Consider the following 25,342-nt stretch of genomic DNA (forward strand, 5'->3'; position numbering starts at 1 on the left):
TTCAAAACACATCAGAGCTGTCCAAAGACGATGGTATATCAGGTGATTAGTATCAGGTAAGAGACTGGGCCACCTCAGTACTTTCCGAAACTTGAGAAGGGTTCCACAAAAAGGGTGCCAGTCCCAGACCAATGATATTAGAATATCTGAGAATGAGGCCCAAGCCTTGGTATTTTTTGGAGGTCCCAGATGACTAGTAAGTGTAGTGAGGGTAAAGAATCATTGAGAGACATCTAAAGCCCCTTGTCCCCTGCAACATGGCACTGTCTGTATTCTCAGAAGTGTGCAGACTTGACACCCTAAAGTAAAAGGGAAGGGACCCTGGCATACCCTTTCCACATGAGCAAAGTCCTCAAGGAGAAAAGCAAATGAGCTAGAATACTAGCTTGTAATAAGCAAGTTCCAAGCTCTACGATGAGTTCTATGAGGGAGAGAGGCTAGAGCTACCAAGAACACATCGGATGGAGACAGAGCAAAGGGGACATGCACTTGGAATTCCAGAGATCACTATGGCTCTGCATGGAATAACCATATGGATTAAGATACCCATTTTGGGTTGTTAGGACTACTTGTTCATTTTCATTCATTCATTCATTCATTCATTCATTCATTCATTCATTCCCCAGAACATTCCTGGTTATATTCTTACCTCTTCTAACACTGCATTCAGGTTAATGAGATGTTTGCTAAATTCACTGGGATTTTGGGAAGACTGGTAGGAGACAGTACTTAGCAAACTTCTTGTATCAAGGGAAAAGCTGTGGCTTTCAGTACTGAACATAGTTCTACCCAAGGCATAAAAGCAAAAGACAGGCATATGAAATAAGCTCGGGGGCCCCCACAAAACTTCTATGATTTCTAAGTACCATAATATGCTAACACTAGAAAACAGCCTATTTTTAGTACTTGAGGTTGTTTTTGAACATCACCATACTTGAACCTTGCTGGGTTTTTTTGTTTTTTGTTTTTTTTCCTACTAGAGCTTTTCCGTTCCTTCAAAATTACTGAGGATCACTGACCAAGATTGCCCATGGCTAAAGAGAAGAGTGGTAATAAGGTTGGCAGAACCCAGGAAAGGAAAAGTCCACCTCTACCCTTCAGTGGCCTAGCAGAAGAGAAAGGTAAATGGGGAATAGAAAGGTAAATGTATTGGTCAAGGCCAGAGTGAAAGCTGGCATTAACCCCAAGAGAAAAATGCAGAAGTTCTGATTCTCAGCCATATTGCAAACCACCAGCCATTCTCACTTCCCCTGCCAGCAGAGCTGACTTTTGCCAGCGAGGGAAGAACTAGTTTCACAAACAATTATCTCAATAAGAAATAAGGGTGGGGTACAAAGGGACCATAACCATGGTAAATTGCTTTTTGACTATAAGATCACTGTCAGGCTTTAAAAAGAAATTGATTTGTTCCTTGAACATTTTACTAGACCAGTTTATAATAACAAAATCAAGCTGGTAATTATTGGTTGGACTGATGTAGCTGAACCTTCTGTTCCAGAGCACAAAAAGCTTCAGAGAACAGAGGCAAAGTTGACCTGAACAGTTAACTTTCAAAATATAAAAGCTGCCATAAGAGCCACCACAAATGAGCCAGGGCAGAAAAGCAAGAGGGGATTTTCTACAGCCATTAATTGCCATATTACCATTATTATCATTATATAATACAGTACCATATGCGGAGCATTAAATAATAGTGTACTTTCCAAAGAGACTCTGGCCAACTGGGTTAGGCAATGGCCTCCTTGAATCAAAACCTATTGCTCCTTGAGGCTCGCATAGCTGTCTTGATTAGACACAGCGGCAGGCTCCAGTTGAAGGGACGATTCTTCTTTTCTGAAGGGAGGTAGAATAGAGTAATTGCCAGATGTTTGCAATTTTAGCTATAAAAAGATGGCTGCTTTCCATTCCTGAGTATGTTGAATCTTTTTTTTTTTCCTTTCTACCCAAGCTATTGTGGTTCACTAAAATAGGCCACTGCACTGATGAATCATCATTCAAAACTGCAATAATGGAAGCAGAACAAATATGACATTTTAAAATCACATATAAGAGGAATAAGTAAAAATGTATGGGTAATAGTTCTATGCTAAGCAACAGAAAACATGCTGCAGTATAAAGAACCTGATTTTGGTTCAGAAGAGTTATTCTTGCATCTCTTCTTGACTACCATCTACCTGTAAGACCAGGTACAACCAATCTTAACATGGAGACTTGATGTCGACAACTACTAAATGGGGTCACTCTCCCTGCCTGGAGGGGAAAGAACTCATGCCTTATCCATCTCCACACTGTGCTTTGCATATGTACTGCCCAAAGGAGATGTGCAAACATATATGGTAGGAAGGTATATCAAAACCATACATCATGATATAATTGCATGCATGGTATATAATGTATCGTATAAGCATTATATTTTCTGATATTATTATCAGAAACACCACCACCACCACCATCATGAAATACTTCATTCTCTCTTCAAACCGTCTCCCTTAACTCTGGTAAGAGAAAAATGGAAATCTGACTTTTATTTAATTAAGCAGCATCAATATAACTAACTGGGTTAAGACACTGGTGACCTCTTAGGCAAGGGATGTTAACTTTCTTAATGAGTGAGTTAAGCATCTCTTTGAGGATCTGATGACATATAGACCCTTTCCCTGAAAAAGACGTACACATGGACCAAATGTAAATACAACTCCAGGAGACTGGCAAAATCACAAATATGAATGCCAGAGATGAATGGGAACCAACATAAAATTTCTAATTAATGATTGTTTCCTCTAAAAATATAATTAATAACATCTCTAAAAAATTAAATAAAATAAAAAAATTCTCTCTGCCTCATTTGATGTTTTGGAAAACAAACAATTTTAAAAATTAATAAAAATCACTAGTTTAAATAGTTTGATTTATATGATGTTTATTGACATTAGCATCCATAATGATAGTACAATAATAAAAATGCTCCTTCTTAAATAGACTACAAATATGAATCTTTTTTTTTTTACAACATACTTCAAGTAAAGTCTCTGAGAAATATGTTCTACAAATTCAAAATAGGACATATCAACACATCAGCAGTCAAGCAGGGAAAAAATAAGATAATCATAAAACATGAACATGGAACAAAAAAGGATAAAACTAAGGTTATTATCTTATTTCTTAATTAACTTATTTATTTGAAAGAGAGTGAAAGAGAACATCAGCAAGGAGAAGGAGAGGGAGAGAGAATCCCAAGCAGACTCCTCATTGAACTCAAAGCCCAAAGCAGGGTTCGATCTCACAACTCTGAGATCATGACCTAAGCCAATCAAGAGTCTAAAGCCTAACTGACTACACCACCCCGGCACTCCCAAAAACTAAGATTATTTTCAAAAACAGCCACCAAGAGTTACATTTGGACAATAATGATTTTTTAAAAATCTATGGATGAAAAACACACACACACACATATAAACAAATTGGGACATCTTAAGCTAGTTAGCCAAAGTTCCTAGAGAATTAGGGGTAAAATCAAACTTAAACCCAGATCTATCTGATGCTGGAATCTCCGTGCTTAAGCACTGCCTGCCCTGAGTCTTCCCTCTTGAAGCCTTCCAATTTTGTCCTGGCCCCAAGTACATTCTTCTTTCTGGACCTCCAGGAAAATAATTATAGAACCACTTCACAGAATTTACAGCTAATATTGTTAGGTAACTCATCTTTTTCATGTCAAGTTTCTAATAAAAATATAACCTGCTGAAGGACTAGGATGTGTTTGTACTCTTCTCCTACCACTTAGAGAGCCCTATTCAATAAAAACGGCATGAGGTGTATCAGAATCATCCCTGCTGAAGGAATTGGAATAAATGCAGAGGGTGAGGTTCGACAAAGTAAAATCCATCTAGCAGGGACCATGTGAAATGGGCATGTAGGACACCTCAAGGTCAAATGGTGTTATTTCCAGATACACATCATGTATTGGCCATCATTCCTAGTAAATAATTTTTACAAAGGAAGCACCTAATAAAATCCAAATCGCTATAACATATATGAACATACATCAATAACAAAAACAGCAAATTTAAATGTCATTTTAATTTTAATGCCAATAAAACTACCAATGATACCTAGTAAGTTTAAGCAAGATGATATAATTCACCTGAATTAATGGACATTTCAAATGGTTATTCAAGAACTTTCTGAAAAAATTTCTTGGTAATGACTTCTTAAGATTACTTGGCTGTTTTATACCTCTGTATACACCCATGCACAGGTAGTTTTTGCATGTTATTTGGATGAATTCAATTTTCAAACAGCAATGAATGGTAGTAATTGGAGAAAATAACAGTGATCAGTTTTTGCTCTTTTAATACAAAATACTAATAGCATTAACACAAGACGCAGAGCAGTCCTAAGGGAAAAAACTCTATACATGGAATTAGGAGACAGGGATTTAAATGCCAGCTTTGCCCTATGCTGGATGTTTCACTTTGTATTATATTCTCTGCAAATTAAGGCTGATGATACCTACCATTTACAACATAGCTAAAAAAAATTAGGTTAACCGTAAAGCAGAGTGGCTTTCAGATGAAATAGGCTAATAAAACTACTAAAAGTTTTTCCCATCCTTTTGACAATGTTCTGCCAGAGAAATTGTTTTAGTGATGGTAATAATCAGTGATTACTACACAGTGGTTATTAATATTAGTAATATTTTACTTAAGGCAAAGTACAAAAATTTGGTAACATGTGGCTTCTTCATTTATGAGCCTCACTGGGGGGTCCTCTGGATCTTAGATTTTTCATTTGTCTTTAGGAACTGTAATAATGTAGGAACCATAATAATGTTACAACATATTGTGGTGATTGAACTAGATATTATGTGGGAAAGGATTCTGAAATGAATTAACACACACACACACACACACACACACACACACACACATCTTTAAAGTGGCACTTTGTAATGAATATTTCATAATAAAGCCCTTCTTTCATTGCTTCCTATTTTCTCAGGATCACTCAAAGTAGAGATAAGTAAGAAAGCAACACATAACAAAACAACAAAAAGATTTCAAGTTTCCTCACTTCACACGTGTTTGACTAGGTAAGTAAGGCTGGTTTGATCCAATTTGCAGAGTGCTTCTTTTCCCCTTCTTTTTTGTCTTAGCATCTATCTACAAAGAAATATTTCACTCTCAAGCATGACAGACACTTGGGGAGAAATGGTATGATCTTTCTGTCCAGGACCAGCAGGAAGATGCTTCTTGCCATGGTGTGATAAGGCCAGCATGCTCCTGTTTCTTGGTGCTTCCTCCTTGTAGCTCTCCAACATTCTGGAGCTGTTCCTAGAACTGTATTTTAGAGCATACTAGATTTTCAGTCTACTCATAATGAAGTTCCTGTACTCCTATTGCAAAGGGACTTGCAGAAGCCCAGATTCACTGCCTAAAAACATCAGCAAAAGGCTGCCAAAATCACGAGGCTGAGAATGGGAATCGTTCTCGACTCTTGCACATGCTATTCCCTTTGCTTGGGGTGTCATCCTGTTATCCACCCTTTACTGCTTGGCACATAACTAACCCATTCTCTAAGACTCTGTTCAGATGTTCCCTCCTCTGTGAAGCTTTTCCCAATTTCTCCTATAACACATCCTTCATATTCCTTTACAGCATATAGTTTACAGACCTTTACAGAGATATGGTGCCTATTATATGTCTATCCCTGTAGCAAGCCATCTATTCTGTTTGAGATCAGCAATATACAAAGTAAAGAACGGATAGTATTGGAAAATACTGGTGGTCAAAGTGCTAGAAAGCTTGAGGTATCACATCTCAGGTGCCTGTACTCTTCTCTCCCTAGAGCTATGCACAGACTTCCAGTCTCTAGATACAGTAATTTTAAGAAAAGATGATAAAAATATAATACCATGATATTTTTTTCTCTTTTGCAGCTCCTAGGGTCAATCAGTATTCCAGGGTATGATTTCTTTATATGGTATATTTGCCCAAAGGCTCAAGTGTCGGATTTATTTTTATAATATCCATAATGAATCCATTTATAGATGATTTACATAGGCCTGTCATGACCCAAAATCAGCTGAGATTTCAGGCATCACTACCTGAAGTAACACAATAGGAAGTGCTCTATAACAGAGAAGCCTGGGCATTGCTGAGACATTCTAGAAGAATCTTTTCTTTTAAATCTTTTTACTTCCATCTTAGGATTCCAATTAAAATTCCTTGAGACATATGCAGAAAACTCTGTTATGATGAAAGCACAGAGGGAAAAGCACAGCAAGGTGAAGAATGATTTGAGTCCCTGAACCTCTACATTGTTCACATGATAAAGGATACTTAAGACTTCAAAAGCCACTGTCATTAACTAAGAAGAGTGTGTACCCACAGGACCTGCAGAAGATTCAAAAGGCATTAAAACACCATTCCCTGGAGTTATTGAAATAAATGAATGGTTCCCAAACTTTCGTTGAGCCACAATCAGAATTATCTGGGGAGCTTTGTTTTGTTTCTGTGCAGATGCCTTGAGATGCTAAATCTGTAGTGGTGACATGAGACCCAGAGTTGATGTGTTTTTTCTTTTTAAAAAATGTTCCCCAGGGTATGTGGGTGGCTCAGTCAGTTAAGTGTCCAACTCCTGGTTTCAGCTCAGGTCATAATCTCAAGGTCATGTATTGAGCCCTGCATCAGGCTCCTCACTCAGTGGGGAGTCGGCTTGAGATTCTCTCTCTGTCCTTCTCCTTCTGCCCCTCCCCTCCACTCATGCTTTCTTTACCTCTTTCTCTCAAATAAGTATATCTAAAAAAATGTTCTCCAAATCTTTCTAATGACTGGTCTGCTTTGAAAACTAATGTTTAAACCATACATTATAACAGTAATCATCAAAGTACGGTGCAGACAATTCAGTGTCCATGTAAGATGGCACTTAAGAGAAGAAATCATGTAGAAATCTGTATGTATGTATTTTTCTTATTAATCATGTAGAAATCTGTATGTATGTATTTTTCTTATTATTAAACTTTTTACTTTGAAATATGGATTCATAGAAAGTTATAAGAACTGAAGTTCTTAGACTCCCAGGTACCACTCATGCAGCATCTTCCAATGGTAGCATCCAATACAGGCAGAACACAAAATGGAAACCAGGAAATGGACATTGTTGTATTACTATTAGCTAGCTCTTACTCCATTTTCACCATTTTTTCGACCTACATTCATCTGTGTGTGTATACAGTTCTATGCAATTTGATCCCATGTATAGTCACCCAACTACCACCACAACCAAGATACAGAACTGCTCCACCAACACGAAAAGACTCCCTGTTGCTTTTTCTTGGTATGAACACCCACTCCCTGCCCCGCTCCATCCCTCATTCCTGTTCCCTAGCAACCACTAATCTGTTCTCCATCTCTAGAGTTTGTCATCTCAAGAATGTCTTATAAATGGAATCATACGGTATATACAACCTTTTGAGATTGACTGCTTTTTTCATCAAGCATAATGCCCTTGAGGTCAATCTGGGTTGTCGCATATATCAATAGTTCATTCCTTTTTATTGATGAACAGTATCACTGCATTGTTTGGAGGTACCAGAGTTTGTTGAAACATTTATCCACTGAAGGAGATTTGGATTGTTTTTAGTATCTTGTCATTACGAAAAAAGTTGCTGTGAACATTCACGTACAGGTTTCTGTGTGAACATAACTTTTCATGTCTCTGAACTGAATCTCCAGGAGTGCAACTGCTGAATCATATGGTTGGTACATGTGGGGAAAAAGCTGCCAAAGAGTTTTATAGAGTGGTTATACCATTTGACATACTCTTACCAGCAGTGATCCAGTTTCTCCACATCTTTACCAGCCTTTTTTTTTTTAAATCTTAGCTTTTTAATAGATGTGTAGTTATGTTTTATTGCATTTCTATATTTACTTTTATCTTTAAAAAAGAAATTAAGCTATGTTTAAATTTAAAATATGGAGTGACAATAATACTGTAAATTTATAGAATTTAAACATAAAGAATATTAAAGAGCAAAGAGCACCTCACCAAAAAAACTAGCATTATTCACCATTCTGGAAGTCCACTACCTTCTTAAGGAATTTACTTCCACACTTGATGATGCTGACAGGTTACAAAATAAAAGAAATTTTGTTGACAATAAACAAACTTCTCTTTGTTCTAAAACATCTGATCCACTCTGTCCACATAAATTAATTCTATCACTGGAGCTTCTAAACAAGTCACTCAAAACACATCAGCAACACAGAACTGTGGTAACCATGGAAGGAATCCCGAGGATCAACCTCACTGTTCTGTAATACTGAATAAGCCACCTGACCTTGGATCCTTTAAAACTGGGGTAATAACCCTTGCCTTCAATTCAACAATTTTATTTGTTATTTATAGCACTCCTAGGGCAAAGGCTTGACACCTTCCAGAAATGTATTAGTGAAAATACTATTTTTTCAATATTACTTATTATGAATAAAAACAATTAGTTATCTTTATTATAGCAAGAAGCACATTCCATGAAGGCAAGAATTAATCCCTGTTTTGTTCATTGCCATTCATTCAGCCCCTAGAAGAGAGCTTGGCACAAAATCTGTTTTAAGTAAATGATTGTTGAATAAGCGCACCAGAGCAATTCCTTAGAGTTGTAATGTATTTTCTAGCTTATAAAACATTTTCAGGGGTGCCTGGGTGGATCAGTGGTTGAGCATCTGCCTTCAGCTCAGGTCCTGATCCCGGGGTCCTAGGAGAGAATCCTGCATCAAGCTCCCCATGGGGAGCCTGCTTCTCCGTCTGCCTATGTCTCTGCCTGCCTCTCTCTCTCTCTCTCTCTGTCTCTGTCTCTCATGAATAAATAAATCAAATCTTTTAAAAAATCTTCATAATCATCATTATATTCGATGCTCAAACAACCTTGTAAGGTAATTAATATCTCCAGCTAATTTTATAAGTTAAAGAAATGTGGAATAGAAAACTGTCATTATCAAGTTCAGGTGGTGAACCCTGAGCTTGACTGTAAATACCCTGACCCCCAAGTCAGCATGAACCTTGGCTTTTTGGAGTGTCAATAAGGCCTGTGAATATTTGGTAAAATCTAATGTCACCCAAGAAATTACAAATTCTTTTCTCTTCAGGAATATGTGATGAGAAGATCAAATTAATACAATTATTATTTGACCCTTTAATGAATGAATAGCTTGTCCCCCCTTCCCCCTCTGCCAAGGGTCTGAGAATTAAAACTCATGTACAGCATTCTGCAGTGATAGATGAGGCTCAACATGCTTACCCTGTACCAGAAAAGGGGCATGCCAGTCAAACCCAAGCCTCATTAGAGTCCCTGATGTTTCAGTGACTCTGTGACTGTCCTTATGACAGACCATGCATAATTATAACAAATGTCTAAGAATCTGCAATTGCTCTTGTGTGATTGCTGGCAACTTAATGAGACTGTCAGGGCCACAGAAAGAAGATGTTCCCCATTTGTACCTGCAAAGTCGCAGGCCAGATTCACCTGTTTCACAGCAGGGCACAGAAACTACAGGACTCCAGAGACAAGCTAGCACACCGTGAGTTTAAATACTTAGCTATGGGATGCCTGGGTGGCTCAGCGGTTGAGCACCTGTCTTCAGCTCAGGGCGTGATCCTGGACACCCAGGATCGAGTCCTACATCAGGCTCCCTGCATGGAGCCTGCTTCTCCCTCTGCCTGTGTCTCTGCCTCTCTCTCTCTCTCTCTCTCTCTCTCTCTCTCATGAATAAATAAATAAAATCTTTAAATAAACAAACAAACAAATAAATAAATACTTAGCTATGACTGTTCAGAGTTCACAACCGGTACTCCTCCATTTTCTGCCACTTACTATTCTGTTTTCACACACACACACACAAAAAGTTTACTAACCATAGGAACAGAAGCTGCACCAAATTTGCCTGTAGGTTAAACACAAAAATGGTAGGGAAAACCCATGCTATGTTATTTAACTATATTGCCATTGGTGGCCATCTGTTTCCCTCACATTTTAGCTTTTGTTGAGAAAATAAGTATGTCCAACCAAACCAGTTTACCTCACTTCACATCACTACCGGCTACTTATCTACAAATTATCAATGATCCACGACTCATCGATTCCTAGGAGCCAAGCCTGTCTTGCCTCTTCCAATCCGAGACAATAGAGATGCAGTGGGATGAGCACATGTGGGAAACCCAGACGTGGACCCCAGCTCAGCCCCCAACCCTTGGATACACTTGAGAAGCCATTCCCTTCCCTCTTAGACAGAGTTTTCACATCTGACAAATGGAAGAACTGGAATACATGATCGTCAAACTCTTCTAGTTCTGCCACTCCAAGACTTTGCAATTAATGCATGAAGAATGGCTCTGTCATGAAGGCAGAAATGAAGGAAGACTGGCTGCCTTCTCCTCCATGGGGGATTCTGTTACATGTGACGGCATTTTGTTCTAGCTCCTCCGTCTACTGGAGATTAGCAAACTGCCTGTAACTATTTGCCTCCGTGAAACGGGTGAATAACCTCAGAGGAGCAGAAAGCATGGAGAGATCTAATCACGAACTTCCAGGTTTAGAACCCTCACTGAATAGAATTCACTTCACTTATTCTGATTGTATTTTTCACGTCTAGGTGAGCCAATGTAGGCAAAGCTCGAAAGCAGAAGTCTTACATGTATTTACCTACAAGTGTAGAAGGCAATACATGTAGAAATTGTTTATGAGAAGAGCAAACATTTTGAAATTAATTCCAAGAAGAATCATGTAATAATAAAGTAATGGAGTTAGAGCTGAGGAAGCTGTCTATCCCAACTTCCAATAAATAGAACCCTTTAACATCAGTAAGAGCCCCAGACATGAAAAGCAGAGGTTGGCTCTATTATTTTACTGACTGCGAGGCAACTAAATAAGTTCTTTCGGGGATCCCTGGGTGGCGCAGCGGTTTAGCGCCTGCCTTTGGCCCAGGGCGCGATCCTGGAGACACGGGATCGAATCCCACATCGGGCTCCCGGTGCATGGAGCCTGCTTCTCCCTCTGCCTATGTCTCTGCCTCTCTCTCTCTCTCTCTGTGACTATCATAAATAAATAAAAATTTAAAAAAAAATAAGTTCTTTCACTTCTAGTAGTTTACTGCTTGGCAAAATGTCAATCACATCTGTTACAACTTACTCAGAGAGCCATGGCAAGAATCACCTTTGGAGAATGAAATGACAGTGAGTATGGAAGTATAGGATAAACTATAAAGGGCTGTCCAAATACAAAGGGATTCTACTGAAACAGTCCTCTTGAATTTGTACCTTAGGCAGTAGATTTTTCTAAAAATCTTATATAAAAAATGTTTTTCAGGATGCCTGAGTGGCTCAGTGGTTGAGCCTCTGCCTTCGGCTCAGGTAAGATCCTGGAGTCCTGGGATCCAGTCCCACATCAGGTTCCCTGCAGGGAGCCTGCTTCTCTCTCTGCCTGTGTCTGCCTCTCTCTCTATGTCTCTTGCGAATAAATAAATAAAATCTTTAAAAAATATATTTTTCAAAGGAACTTTAGAAATTGGAGAAAATAAACTTCAGGCTACAGGACAACCCAAAACTTACAAATTTGGAAATATTACAAGTGATTCTGTATGAGAATCGACTGTAATTATCACATTTCATTCGACCAGAGTATTGAAAGAGAAAAAGACTGTGTGTACGTGTGTGTGTGTGTGTGTGTGTGTGTATTTCCAATTCCCAAAGTTGCAATGACAGGAAATTTTCAGAACCATCTCAAGAAAATAATGTATTAGCAAAGTAGGAAGGCTCACTGGTATCTACCAAGAATAGAAAAAGAAAGATCTATATACCCTGTCCTGCCATCAAAGTCTAAGGCTTTATGTTTTTGGTTTGGTTTTGTTCTTGCAAATTTGGAGAAGACAGAAGACCCAGATTATAGGATATAGAACATTACTGGCTAGTACTTGAAAGACCAGGAAAAAAAATGCATTATCTTCTTGTCCTCATCAGTCTAAAATAGAAGATAATGAGACAAAATCATACATACATAGCAACCATCCCACAAAAAAAAAAAAAAAAGATACAGGCATTTAACAGTAAAAACTTTGTAAGAAGGCAAAACAATAAAAAAGATATATGGGCTCATAATCATATAGTACTAAACACGAGAAGGCATTTGGAAATGCAGGGTCACTCAGAGAGGACTGAGGAGATACAAATTCTTAAAGAATATCTGTGGAAAGTCTGAGAAAAATGGTAGCAAAACACAAGTATTTGAAGGCCTAAAGAGCAAGTAACTGGGAAAAAGAGCCCCCACTTCTCAGTGTGCCAAAGCCCTTTAGAGAAAGGTTATTAGCAGAATACATTGTAAAAGGAAATTATGACAGTGGGACTCCCAGCAATCTCAGTTGGGAGAGCCTGACTCTGGATTTCGGGGTTGTGAGTTTAAGCCCCAAGCTGGGTGTAGAGATTACTTAAATAAATAAACAAATTTTTAAAAAGAGAGAAAAATCATGACATATGGGATCCCATAAATATAAGTTGATGTGCAAACATGTGGGTACTTAGCCACTCTTAGAATTTAAAAATGAGGGGCACCTGAGTGGTCAGTGGTTGAGTGTCTGCCTTCAGCTCAGGTCGTGGTCCCAGGGTCCTGGGATCGAGTTCTGCAGCAGGCTCCCTGCTGCCTCTCTCTCTGTGTCTCTCATGAATAAACAAATAAAATTAAAAAAAAAAAGAATTTAAAAATGAGAAAGCAAACCCCAGACATTGCAGACATTATTAATGCCAAGGTAAGAAACAGAATTGAAAGCTTCCCGACAGGGCAGCCCAGATGGCTCAGCAGTTTAGAGCCACCTTCAGCCCAGGGCGTGATCCTGGAGACCCGGGATCAAGTCCCACGTTGGGCTCCCCGCATGGAGCCTGCTTCTCCCTCTGCCTGTGTCTCTGCCTGTGTGTGTGTGTGTGTCTCATGAATAAATAAATCTTTAAAGAAAGAAAGCTTCCAGGCAGCAGTGGTTTAACAACTCCTGGACGAAAAAGCTTAAGGAGTGGGTACAGGAGAGTAAAAACAATCCAAACAGGTAGGTGGAGCTATAGAACCCTAACACCTGATAGGTAGCTGTGCAGCGGGGATCTGTGCCTGAAGAAGCAGGTTTACTTTGCTATGGGGCTTAAGCATTGCAGAGTACCTAGGATGTAACAGGTATCCTGCTGGCTATCAGCAGGAGCAAAGGCATGAGCCAGGCATCCCTGCCTCCAAGAGCTCCTGGTCCACTGAAGGAGACAGGCTCTTTTACAAGGAAGGCACATTGTGCTAAGAACTCTATGAGGTAGATAAAGAGGTTATGGCATAGTGAGAAAGAGTCCTCACTAGAATACGGTCCAAGGTCCTGTATGACTCTGGACTCAGACAGAAAGGACCCAAGCTCAGCCCTGAGCAGACCACATACCTCTGAGCAAATAACTTCTACCCTCTGCCCTGTGCTCCTCACATTTACACCAGAGAGAGGTAGACTGTATCTTTTCTGCTAATTCTAACTCTTATGTCTTTGCAGTTAAGCTTCATAGACGTCAGGCTCTGAACCAAGTTATGAAGGAAAAGACTCCAGGGGCAAGAAATGGAGGAGAGCATTACTAATGGCAAAGAACAGGTGAGCTGAGGCATACGACCCTGGCATCTTCAGTACATAAAAACTGTGTTACCTACTGTCTGGGGACTTCGCTAATGGCACAGGACATTCGAAATGGATACCCTCCCCCCCCCAAAAAAAAGAAGAAAGAAAAGGAAAATGTTTATAAACTTAAAAAAAAATGTATAAAGATTTAAACAAAAACGAACACAAATGATGAAAGTGTTTAGCATAGCAGAGAATGCACTAACATTTAAATTATTTTTCTTTTTTTCTTTTTTTCTTTTTTTCTAACATTTAAATTAAATAGAAAGTAAAGCAAACCTCACACTTCCAACAAATATCATGTCATAATACTGAGCAGATGAAGAGATGCAGCTTCATTTAAAAACAAAGTCTGAATATCCATGAACCTTTCCCCATATTTATCTTTAAAATGTATATATGCAAGGGAAATTTCTTCTTTCACGTATTCAAAAAAGGTTATATTAAAAAAAAGAGAGAGAGAGGGAGATTGGCAGAATTGCAAGAAAGAATCAAGACTTCAGAAATTAAATGAGACTGAGTTGCTTCAAAGGCGGATGCCACATTCCAAACTGTTTATCGCAAGAGAAGAATCACTGAGCAGAGCACTCACCCATCCAGCCATCCGCCATCCATCCAAATATATACATACATGAGAACATACAGACATACATTTGACCATACACAATCCTTCCTACCAAAAACACAGTAGCATAATAGGAGCCAAGAGGAACATAAGGACGAGTGAGAAACCATGTCTTGTTGCTTAAATGGGGAAACAAAGCTTACATTCTTACAAGGAAGTATCCCCATCACATGGGGCGTGCATGCCACATATGCCAAGAAGAGAAGAACAAGCAGTACAGCACCTGGGTAAGGACAACAGCCTTGCTTCAGAAACTGAAGAGCCACAAAACCATAGAGAATGTCACCTCTCCTCCCTAAACTCCCATTTCCCATTTTCCACGGGAAGAACATAGACTTACCTCATAGGATTCTATGAGGCGGACATAAAATGATAGTGAAGCAGCACAGCATCTCACGTAGACTACAACGTGTTGAACTATGACAGAGCAAGAGCAGGAAAAAAAAAAGCAGAAACGTGAGAGTCACAGAATCAGATGTACCTGGAACCCCAGGCAAGGGAATGATTACTTTGGATGTAGGCCATCTCTGGCCATTTTGGAGAGGGCAACCCAAGTAGGATGTTGACAGGTGACAAAATGGGTGGGTGTGGAATGCTGAGAAAGAGCAAATGGCTGTGGGCTACAGAGTTTTGCACAGGCTGTCAGGGTCCCCAGAGAACAGGCGGTGAGCAAACTTCACAGAATCCAGTAAGGAGAGCAGGGCATCTCAAGAGCAGAGAGCCAGTCACCCAAGGGGCCAACCCACTGCAGGTCACAGCATTCAGGATGAAGGATGAAGGAGTCTGAAAGGAGACCACAACATGCTCCTCCATCTCCCATATGTTATGGATTAGCCTACTTGATATAGGACCTGCCTCCACGCCACCCCTCAGATGGGGGGCGGTCATCACAACGACTAAGCCTTCCCCATACATTTGCCTCCTGCTCCAAGAGGAAACCTATCTTCTTCCTTTCATGTTAGAAGGAAGTTGACTTCAGCTCTCCCCAAAGATGAGGAGACAAAATAACCATCCCCCAGTAAGCAAAGCAGGGAAAATATTGAGAAAACAAATAAGAAAGCCAACCTATGGTCTCTCCTGTCCTGGTAAGGGGAGATTCTCTTCCAAATCCCAACATGAGTCCTGCAATCACTAAAGCACCACCGCTGAAGAACAAAGAAAACCAGTACTGCTAAGTCTTGGACTGACTGTAGAGAGAATTTCCTTCAAGGTCTGTAAAACTCAGACACTGCCATGGAGATTAGTAGAGCACCAAGAGTGCCACTTCCTGTTTTTCCACAGTAGCTCTCTGATGGTCTTGCTGTTGCCTTCTCTGGAAAAAAGGATTCCCAAAGATCCATGGCCCCAGCTCCGGAGTGCACGCTGATGCCTGACTTCCCTACCACCTGCCTATGCATCCAGCCCCCTCACACAAACCAGATACCTGCGTGAGGCGTTGACTCCAAAAGTCCTTCAATGCTAATGAGAATACCAAGAGAGGAGTGAAGTGTTTCTTGGGGGCAGGGAGAGGACTAGGAGGAAAAGAGACAGGCTGAACTATACCACAGAGTGTGAAAGAGTCTCACAACCACTGCGGAAAGAAACACACTCATGCCACCCAAGAAGTAATAAGATACATCATGCCTGGCGAGGGTAACGTAAGGTCTTTTTTTTTGGGGGGGGGGGGGGGAGGGGGGAGGGAGAAAACAGAGAAAGGGGTGCTCAATCTCCTTTCACTGTCTCTTCACTCTCAGCTCCCAGAAGTTTACCGTTACTCCTCTGTTGTCAGTTATGTCATCGTTTCGCAGATTTGGATGAGCTGCTGACACTGATTGGTAAAAATATGGAAACTCTTCAACCAAACAGTACAGCACTCCTCATGCTGCCTGTGAGGCTCAGTGTGTGAACATACAGGTACATGCACACCTGAGATGCGGAGCTCACGTGGCTCATCCAACTCCGCTTTATGCAAATTGAATGTTCTGCTGTTACAACCCCTAGAACTAGGCTTCGCTCACATTTGCCTGACACTTCCAACAAATGCGGATCTCACACGGGTCTCCAGACAACTTTATGCTACAGCAGCCTAGGTGAGTCCTAACAATTTTAGTCTTCACAATTCCAGGTGCCTCAGGGGGTTCACTTCAAATGAGTGCTCTGATGAGCACTTCTTGGCAGCACGTGGGGACACATGTCTAACATCAAGAGGGAGGGGCAACTGGGTGGCACACAGTCGCCACAAGACAATGGGATGGGGTGGGAGATAACAGAGTAGAAGGGAACTGAGATGAACAAAGAGACCAGGGTTCTAGTTTCAGCTACAGCCCTAAGTCACTGAATAACCACAGCTGTAGAACCCCTAAGAGGTCTCACTTTCTTTATCCCTAAAAGAAATGTTGGCTTTGGTGGTTTCTAGATGTTTCTTTTGACTCTGACAGTCTATTATGATAAGCACACTGAATTCTTGAGCTACCTTTTCCCAACAAAACATCATGAAAATAAATCGCTTTTATTATATTGAACTCTCCCACTTCGGATACCCGACTCTAAAATCCTCCCACTTACCTTCACCACCAGGCTGCTTGTATGGGTTGTACTTGGGCTTTGGAGCAACTACTGGTGCAAACTTCTTGGGTGGTTGTTGTGTGGACACCGAAATGCTGGGGGTCCCAAAGGCATGGGTGGTCTCCATCCGAGCAGGCACATGGCCAAGGGGTTCACCGGTGCTTTTGGGTGGCAGCCAAGATGGGTGAGACATCGTTGGAATCTGGAACTAGAAAGAAATAAACAGTCGGTTTACAAAAGCATGAAAATGGAGGCGGCCGGCCTCAGTTCCACATTCTTTCATCTTAATCCATACTTAGTGAAACCTTGACAAAGCTCTCTGAGAAGGACAAAGAGAGAAAAAGTGAAAGAGAGGATGAATAGAAGGAGGAAGATGAAGAAAAACTGACTTTCACTGGAGGAGAAAATAGCACAGTCCCCTCCACCAATCTTGAGCACCTCTTCTGACAATTACCTATTCAGTGTCTACCACTCTTCGGGAAATAGATATGATAAGAAATGGTCCCTAACCTGAAGAAGTTTCTTTTTTAAAAAAAGATTTTATTTATTTATTCATGAGAGATACAGAGAGAGAGGCAGAGACATAGATGCAGAAGCAGGCTCCCTTCAGGGAGCCCAATGAGGGACTCAATCCCGGGACCTCAGGATCATGACCTGAGCCGAAGGCAGATGTTCAACCACTGAGCCACCCAGGCACCCCCAGAAGAGGTTTCTATGGGAGGAGACTGATCCCAGGAAGGCTGGAAAAAAATCTTCAATTTTATTAATAACCTATTAAAAGGGATACCACACATCAAGTAAATCATGATTAAGTTACCTAAGTAAGGTGATACTGCCTAAGAGGGATCAAAATAAATAAAAGTGTTTCCAGGATGCAGAAAAAAGGTAAGATTACTTCCAGCTGGGCACAGGATGCAGATCTCATTAATGAGATGTCCCTGAGATGGGGCCCTGAGTGCTGAGCGGAGGTCAGCCTGAACCAGGTCAACAACGTGGCACCATGAACAGCAAAGAACACAGCACTTAACGTTTGGTGTGACTGGGGAGGGAAGAAGGAGAAGTAGCTAGCAAACAAGTAAAACATGGGATGGAACCAAAGTACACACAGCTTTGCACTCTAGCCTGGGGAACCTGAACGTCATCAGTCAGCATCAAGGAAGCACCAGAAGTTTATTCTTGAAACAATGGCCTAACCAGCGCCCATCAGGATGCTTTCAGACGATCCCTCTGTAGGGGCAGTTATGCTCCCCACCCAGGGGCACTTGCAAATGGGGGGGGGGGGGCTGTTTGCACAAAGCCTAGGACCACACTGGCACTTACTAGCTAAGGGCTAGCAATATTCAACACCTATGATGAACAGGTCAGCCCCCCAGGACTAGAGAACATCTGTGAAAAACTAAGATCGGGCAAAGCAGCCCAGCCAAAGTGCAGTTCTGATCATATTACAATACACTGTATGAGGAAAGAAACATGCTGTCTTGCATGTCAGGGTAAGCCAGTCACCCCTCCAGGCAGCCTGCAGGCTGGGGCTGAGCCTCCCAGAAGGCTTGCCGAAGAGGAGGGCTCTCCAAGCCTGATTGCAACAGCTCTCCAGCACAGGGAGGCCCGGAAGGCACCCTGCACTGGCTCCCAGCCCCAAATCCACCCAGTAATTTATTAATTGAACTGAATTAATTGAGAGGGCTACATGATTACCTCCAGATGTCTGTAAAGACAAAGAACACTGGAAATGCAGGGAAAAATAAAGGCCAGGGAGAGACGGGTGACAAAGAGGGATGGGGCAAGGCGTTGGCTAAGGTAGCATCAGGGGGGAGGGCCCTGACCTTGAACAGCCAGCCCCCTCCCCCACAGCACTGCCTGGAGTACCCCAACTCCCTTGAAATTACGACAAAACCTTGTTCTCCCTAACTCCCGAGTTTTAAGACAACCGATGAGCTAACACTACTAAAGGGTTTTATATCCTATATAGTGGTATGCAAAGGAAGAGAAAGAAAACTGTTGGAGTTGGAGTGTAGTTTTCCAGTGAAAGGGGATGACTCGGATCAAAGAGGAAGGCTCTAACCTAGGGATCTGGAGGCTTCTGTTACTGGAGCCAGTGGGGACAGGGACTTTCACTCTGGTTGCAGGGCCCTGCCTTTCTTCTTCCTCCCTTGTACCGTGTGCACAGGCAAGGTACAGACACTTGTTAAGCTGTGGGTTCCTTGAAAGGGCAAGGACCGTATTTTACATATTCCTAAAATCACCATGAAGGCCCAGCACAAAACCAACATAGAAAACAACCATGAATCTGGTTTACTCATTGTTCTCAACCCCGGCTGCACATGTATAATCATTTAAGAAGATTAAAAAAAAAAAAAAAAAAAGCACATCTCTTAAGGATTGAGAAACACTAGGTTTTGTGTATGTATTTTTTTTTTTTAATTGAGTCTTAGTCTTCTACTGAAAGGGGATGAAAGTGTCTGTTCTGCTTTCAACATGACTAAAGTGAGCATAGGTCAGCACCAAGTAGGATAAAATAAAGATTTGAAAACTTTCATGTGCCATGCACATTTGCAGTATAAATTTTATTTGTACATTTTAAAAATGGGTTAATATCATCCTTGCAACTTTTCTATAAATCTGAAGTTATTCCAAAATAGAAACTTTAAAAAAATGGGTTAATATAGGATGCAGTGATTTCTAAAGCAAAGAGGCACATTTCCAGATCAATTCTACATTGCCAATTGACTGTAGAATCCTGGCTTTTTCAGATATGCCACAGATATAAAAGAACAGGCAACTTCTGGGAAAGTATAAAAAAATGAAAACTTAAGCATCGATATGCAAATAATGGACTCATCTTTACAGTTATCCCCAATACCTCATATTACCCTGATAATGCCTTCCCCATGGAGATACCCTCAGTTCCACCTCTTGAGAGTACCAGGGTCTGGCCATCTATCTGTCTGCAGATGACCTCAATGGCATCTCCTGTACCATTCCTCTATGTGTCCACAGTGGTCCAGTAACACAATTCACAACATTTGTAATGAATGTTCCTGACCCCACAGCCTTACTCCTGCTGCACCCACCATCTACACTGCCATTTCCATCCCTTCACTTTCTACCAAGCCCTATTGTTTTTATCTTGACCCAGCTCAAATGTCTCTGACGCTGTGAACACGTCCCTAACTCACCACCCACCCCCCAAAAAATGAGTAGCTTAATTCCAGGTTCTTTAGTACTTGTATCACACTTAAGCAATTCACATGGACTGACCCAATAACGTGGCAGCTTCTGAGTAGTCTCATTAAATGAGCACAATGCCTGGCTAGGAAGCCTCTAGAAAGCTATATTACAGATAAAGGAGCAGATGGATGAATGTTGATCTTTTCAGCTACTCATCCCTCTTTAGAATGTCTATATCTCCCTTCTTTAGCCTCCACTGAAACAGTCATCTCTATTTCTCTCCGTTACCTTAGCAATGTAATGAATCATGTTGATAGAAATCCAGATATTGAACCATCTCTGCATTTCTAGAAAAAATCCTACTAAGTCACAGTTACAGTATTTTGATATGTGATGAATCAAACATGGTATTTTATAGAGAATTTTTGTACACATAATCATGAGTAAGATCATTCTATAGTGTTGTTTCTCTAATTGTTTTCCTTATCATTATTAGGTTTCATATGAGGGTTCTACATCCATTTCTACTGTTTGGATTTGTTCAATAATGATGAGATTAAAATTATCTGATCTGTAAAAGTTTATCAGAACTTAGTGTAAAGTTTGGATGTGATACTTTCTTTAATAACAGATCTTAATCATATTTCCAGGAACTTCTATGATAGCTGTAGCTGCCTTACGCTTCTTGTGAGGTTAGTTTCAATATTCTGACAGAAATTTATCCAATTCTTCTAGGTTTGCTCTCCCTCCATTTCCATCTAGCTACCTCTCAATTAAAAATGATATCTCATCTACTGTGCAGCATTTAGATCCTGAGCATCACTTCCCACTAATCTTTAAAGACATAACTCATGTTTTCTATCATCCAGTTCAAGTGGATACTGTACTCAGAGTAACAGAATACATTACCCTGTCTCTCTGCTTGCCTAGATCCCAAACTAAACTCTTGGATCCTTAAGAGCATAAAGAATTATCACTCTCAAGTCCCAGGGCCTAATACATGATAGACACTCAATAAAAATGTCTGTTAATTTAATGAATGAATAACTTTATTTGCCTGGCATCTGAGCTCCAGATGAATCAGATTCTCATCCTGTACTGAGATGAATCAGATTCTCATCCTGTACTCAAGAAGCTTAAAGCCTACCTGCAGAAGAGATATTTATATATGTGAAAAGAGAAAGAAAGCAATACACAGCATACAAAAAGAACTGGGGTGTGTGACAGGAGCTAGCATAGGGAGGGGTTGCCCCTGCCAAGGACTTTGAAAGCTGGCTGGTTCAGAAAGATAAATGGAGCAACAAAGATAATGCCTGGAAATAATGTAAGCTCAAGGAAGAAGCAAGGTCTTTCCATAGGACAGGGAACAGACCAGTTGTACTAAAATGAGGGACTTATGGAGAGTATTTGGGGAAAAGGTTTGGAAGATAAATTGAGCTTGCTTTTTAAAGGCTTTCTGCAGAGAAATAAGAAGCTAGAACTTTAATCTTTGAACAGTCATCCAACAAGAGAAAAAACTCTATATATGAAACATGAACCGGTTCAGGATGGATCTAAGGAAGATGATAAACACAACTGCACAGACATAGAGTCTCCAGGTCCCCAGTTCTAGTCTCAAGTTGGCCATTGTGACCTTTAACAACAGAGGATACTCATTTGCAAAATGAATGTCTGTAAAGTCCCAATCAGCTCTAATACTCTACAGTGCTTTCCTTCTCTGAAACCTGAATTACAGCCCTTTATGTTGATACATGGGTTTGAAGAAAGCTCACAAGGTTAGTGAACAGATGAACTAGCACATGTCAGTTGGGGTTTCTCAGCTTCTTCAAGAACGACCAACATAAACACAAAGATAAGCAGTGGTGAGAGCTGGTTTTGCTGGACCAAAACTCACCCTGCTCTTACTTCCTCTGGTTCTAGGTCAGTTTCACTATAAGCTGACAATCATTGCGAAAGCAAGAAGTGAAAGGGAAGATCTCCACAGGGGCTGCAAAAATACGCAAACACCATCACAAGAGAGGCAAACAAGAGAAATGGGCCTGGTCTGAGTGAAATGCCTACTGCTGGAGGGAGGCTGAGAGCTGGGCCCCCTGAGCACTGGACTTTCAGGAACTGTTGTCACATGCAAAGTGATGAAGAAGAACCTAAAGAGCTTCACTTATTATCCTCTCTCCACTCCACGCTCTTGGTCTTCTCCTTCTAGCTGTTCAATGGGTACAAAAATGCCATGGCCTAACAATAAATAGCAAGAGTTTATTGAGGACTTACTATATGCCAAGCAATTTTCTAACAGTCTTGACTATTATACAAGGTAGGGTCATCATTCTGCACATTCAGCAGATCAGGAAAGGTAAGACCAGAAGAGTTAAATAATTTGCTCAAAGATATACACACTGACAAGGAGCAGAGCTGAAGCCTGGACACAGATCTTCAACCTCAAATCCATGGTCTTCATCATGGTACCACTTTCCTGTTTGGAGAGAAATACACACACACACACACACACACACACACACACACACACACCACAATCCAAAGTAGATTTTGCTCTTATCTCCATTCCTAGCTCCTGGATCTCAGCCATAATGTCTTCTCTACTCTGTTCCACCAAATAACCATCATGAGCCACAGGATCCCATACTGATGAAGCCAAGAATCTGACCAAACTAAGCAAAGCACAACAGAGCACAAACAGCCACAAAAGGCCATATGATGACCAAGACCTTTCCTCTGCAGGTGAGAAAACAGGGCTACATGTAAAGTGAGATTTAATATTTTTTTGAAAAGCCACTAAGCTTCTCTAAAGATACTGTGTGAATGACAAGTCATTGTCAGCCACAAAAATAGAACTAACTAGTGTTTGCTCAAGTTTTTCTTCTTTCCTAAAGTCAATATCGTACACTTCTTTAAACATTTACATAGATCATCAAAATTTAAAACCAACCAACCAATCATTCCATGGCATCATCTAACACCAAGTACTATAAGCTTAAAGTATAATTTTCAAGACTACCTATACACTAGACTTATCTGAGGAATCTTTTTGTGTGTGTTCTGATTGAAGGGTTGAAAATAATTGTCTTAGAGCATCTATATTAATCTTTAAATCATGTTGCATCAGTCCCTAAATCTCTTTTGCCAGTTAACCCAGAGCCTGGCTCTTGGTCAATGTTTGCTAATTAATGAATGATACTGAAGGAAGAGACAAGTTTTAACATACTATTTTAGTGGTAGAAAATTTGAGAGACTGAGGTGCTGATTTAAAGATCAGAAGTAGCTGATGGGATACTAAAGTTCAGAATTCATGTCCCTTAGCAATATTTTCTTTCTTTAAACAAGCAATAGGGATGCCTGGGTGGCTCAGTTGGTTGTGTCTGCTTTCAGCTCAAAACTGAGCTGAGCTTTCACAGTCCTGGGATCAAGCCCCGCGTCGGGCTCCATGCTCAGCCAGCAGTCTGCTTTCTCCCTCTTCCTCTGCCCAAACCCCTGCTCATGCTTTCTTTCTCTCTAATATTTTTTTTAATCTTTAGAAAGATAAAATAATAAAACAAGCAACAAAGATTTAAAGAATACTTTTTTCTAAACTTTGGAGGTGTTTCACTATCTTTCCCCTTTATCTAAAAGTCAGTACCTATCTACAATTTCAAAACTGCTTTCTTAATGATCTGTTGAAATGGTACCATGTGCCTCCCTCTCTGGGCTACAGCTACTCATCCTTTCTATCTCTCAGTATTGAGCTGGAGGATGCCTTGTCTTCTGAATTAGATCCAGCTTTCAGGCGGAGCTCTGTCATGAGGTTGCAGCGTAGCCTTCCCTCTGTCTGGGATAGCACTGTCCCCCTCTGAAAACAAAGGGGGATTAGATGGATTCGATGAGTAACAACAACCCTACTCACAAACTCTTCTGACCCATGGAAGACCCTGACTGTAGAACAGGCCTCAAACAAGCAAAATCATGGCAACTCCAGATCATGTACAGTTCTCCTCTGAGCTCATCAGTAATAAAGCACAGCCCTCCTTTTTCATTCTTCTTCTTTTTTTGGTCACCTGCTTCCCTGTCTCCTTACTTCCATTCCTCCTCTCACCATTGTGGGAGGGAATCTTAGATTGATCTCAGAGATTACCAAGGTATCAATCAAGATTTATTATGCACAAGTAAATAAGTACTTCAGGCAAACCTTCTCCAAGTGATGTAGGTAAGTCCCCACCAGTGTAATTATGAAGCAGATACACTGTGGCATGTGATGGAAGCGTGGGAAGACAACATTAAAGAATAAGGCAGGCTGGAAATGACACAAATTGTTAGCTGAACAGCAAATGTAATCACTCTTCCTCTGAAGCATCAGGTCAGATGAGAGCCGGAAGGGCAAAGCAGGATCTGCCATGGGCTGAAAATGTCAATGTATTCACTCAACTTCTCTCTACAGGCAACTTTGGCCCAGCACTGGCTAAGCGCCCCATTCTCCGCATGGACAGCTGGCATTACTTGGAAGGGGTGACTACAGAACAACTCTGCAGAAATGCCAAACCTTTATATAGGCTATCGGAGACACAATTGGAAATACTGGAAAAAGCTCTGGACTTAAATGCAGAGGACTCGGGTGTAATTTCTAGCTTACCCACTAATTGACTTGATGATGACTTTAGTCTGTTGACTTCCTTGAACCTCAGTGTCTCTCCCTATCTGTAAAGAAAAAATTAGATGCCTTCTGCCACTCATTCCACCTTTCATGTTCCATGACTCTTCCAACAAGTCTTCAAGTTGAGCTGAGGCTGCTTACAAACCTGTCTCAACTCCTCTAAGTCCTACTGACCAGGGAGTGTAAAGTGAAAGGAGGCAGGACAAGAAACCACACATATAATGCCAACCTGCCTTGCACAGAGTTAGTATGAATATCCATTAATGCTAAAGGTGTGATCTCTTTTTTTAATTTTTTCAAAGATTTTATTTTAAGGAATCTCTACACCCAACATTGGGGTCAAACTCACAACCCCACGATCAAGAGTCACATATGCTATCGACTGATCCAACCAGGTGCTTTGGCAAATCCTTTTTAAAACTGAGATATAATTGGGGCACCTGGGTGGCTCAGTTGGTTAGGATCTGCCTTTAGCTCAGGTCATGATCTCAGGGTTCTGGGATCAAGCCCCAATTGGGTTCCCTAATCAGTGCAGAGTCTGCTTCTCCCTCTCCCTCTGCTTATGCTCTCTCTCTTTCTGCCTAATAAATCAATACAATTATTTTTCTTTAAAAAAGTGAGATATAACTAACATGTACTATTGTATCAGTTTTAGGTGTAAACATAATGTTTCAATACATGTGTACATTG

The 25,342-nt window shown here is 40.7% G+C and overlaps 1 protein-coding gene across 22 annotated transcripts in view; it reads right to left on the reverse strand.

Moving 5' to 3' along the window:
* Positions 1–25,342, reverse strand: part of LOC121477519 (LIM domain containing preferred translocation partner in lipoma) — a 667,092-nt gene that overhangs the window by 428,739 nt on the left and 213,011 nt on the right. For all 22 annotated transcript variants that reach the window (XM_041731917.1, XM_041731895.1, XM_041731914.1 and 19 more), the window contains one exon: positions 16,846–17,053. In XM_041731917.1, the coding sequence (XP_041587851.1) occupies positions 16,846–17,038 (193 nt within the window). In that variant the 5' untranslated portion in view covers positions 17,039–17,053. The remainder of the gene's footprint in view (positions 1–16,845; positions 17,054–25,342) is intronic.

This window comes from Vulpes lagopus, chromosome 17 (assembly GCF_018345385.1).
Source record: "Vulpes lagopus strain Blue_001 chromosome 17, ASM1834538v1, whole genome shotgun sequence".
In the NCBI taxonomy this organism is placed as follows: Eukaryota; Metazoa; Chordata; class Mammalia; order Carnivora; family Canidae; genus Vulpes; species Vulpes lagopus.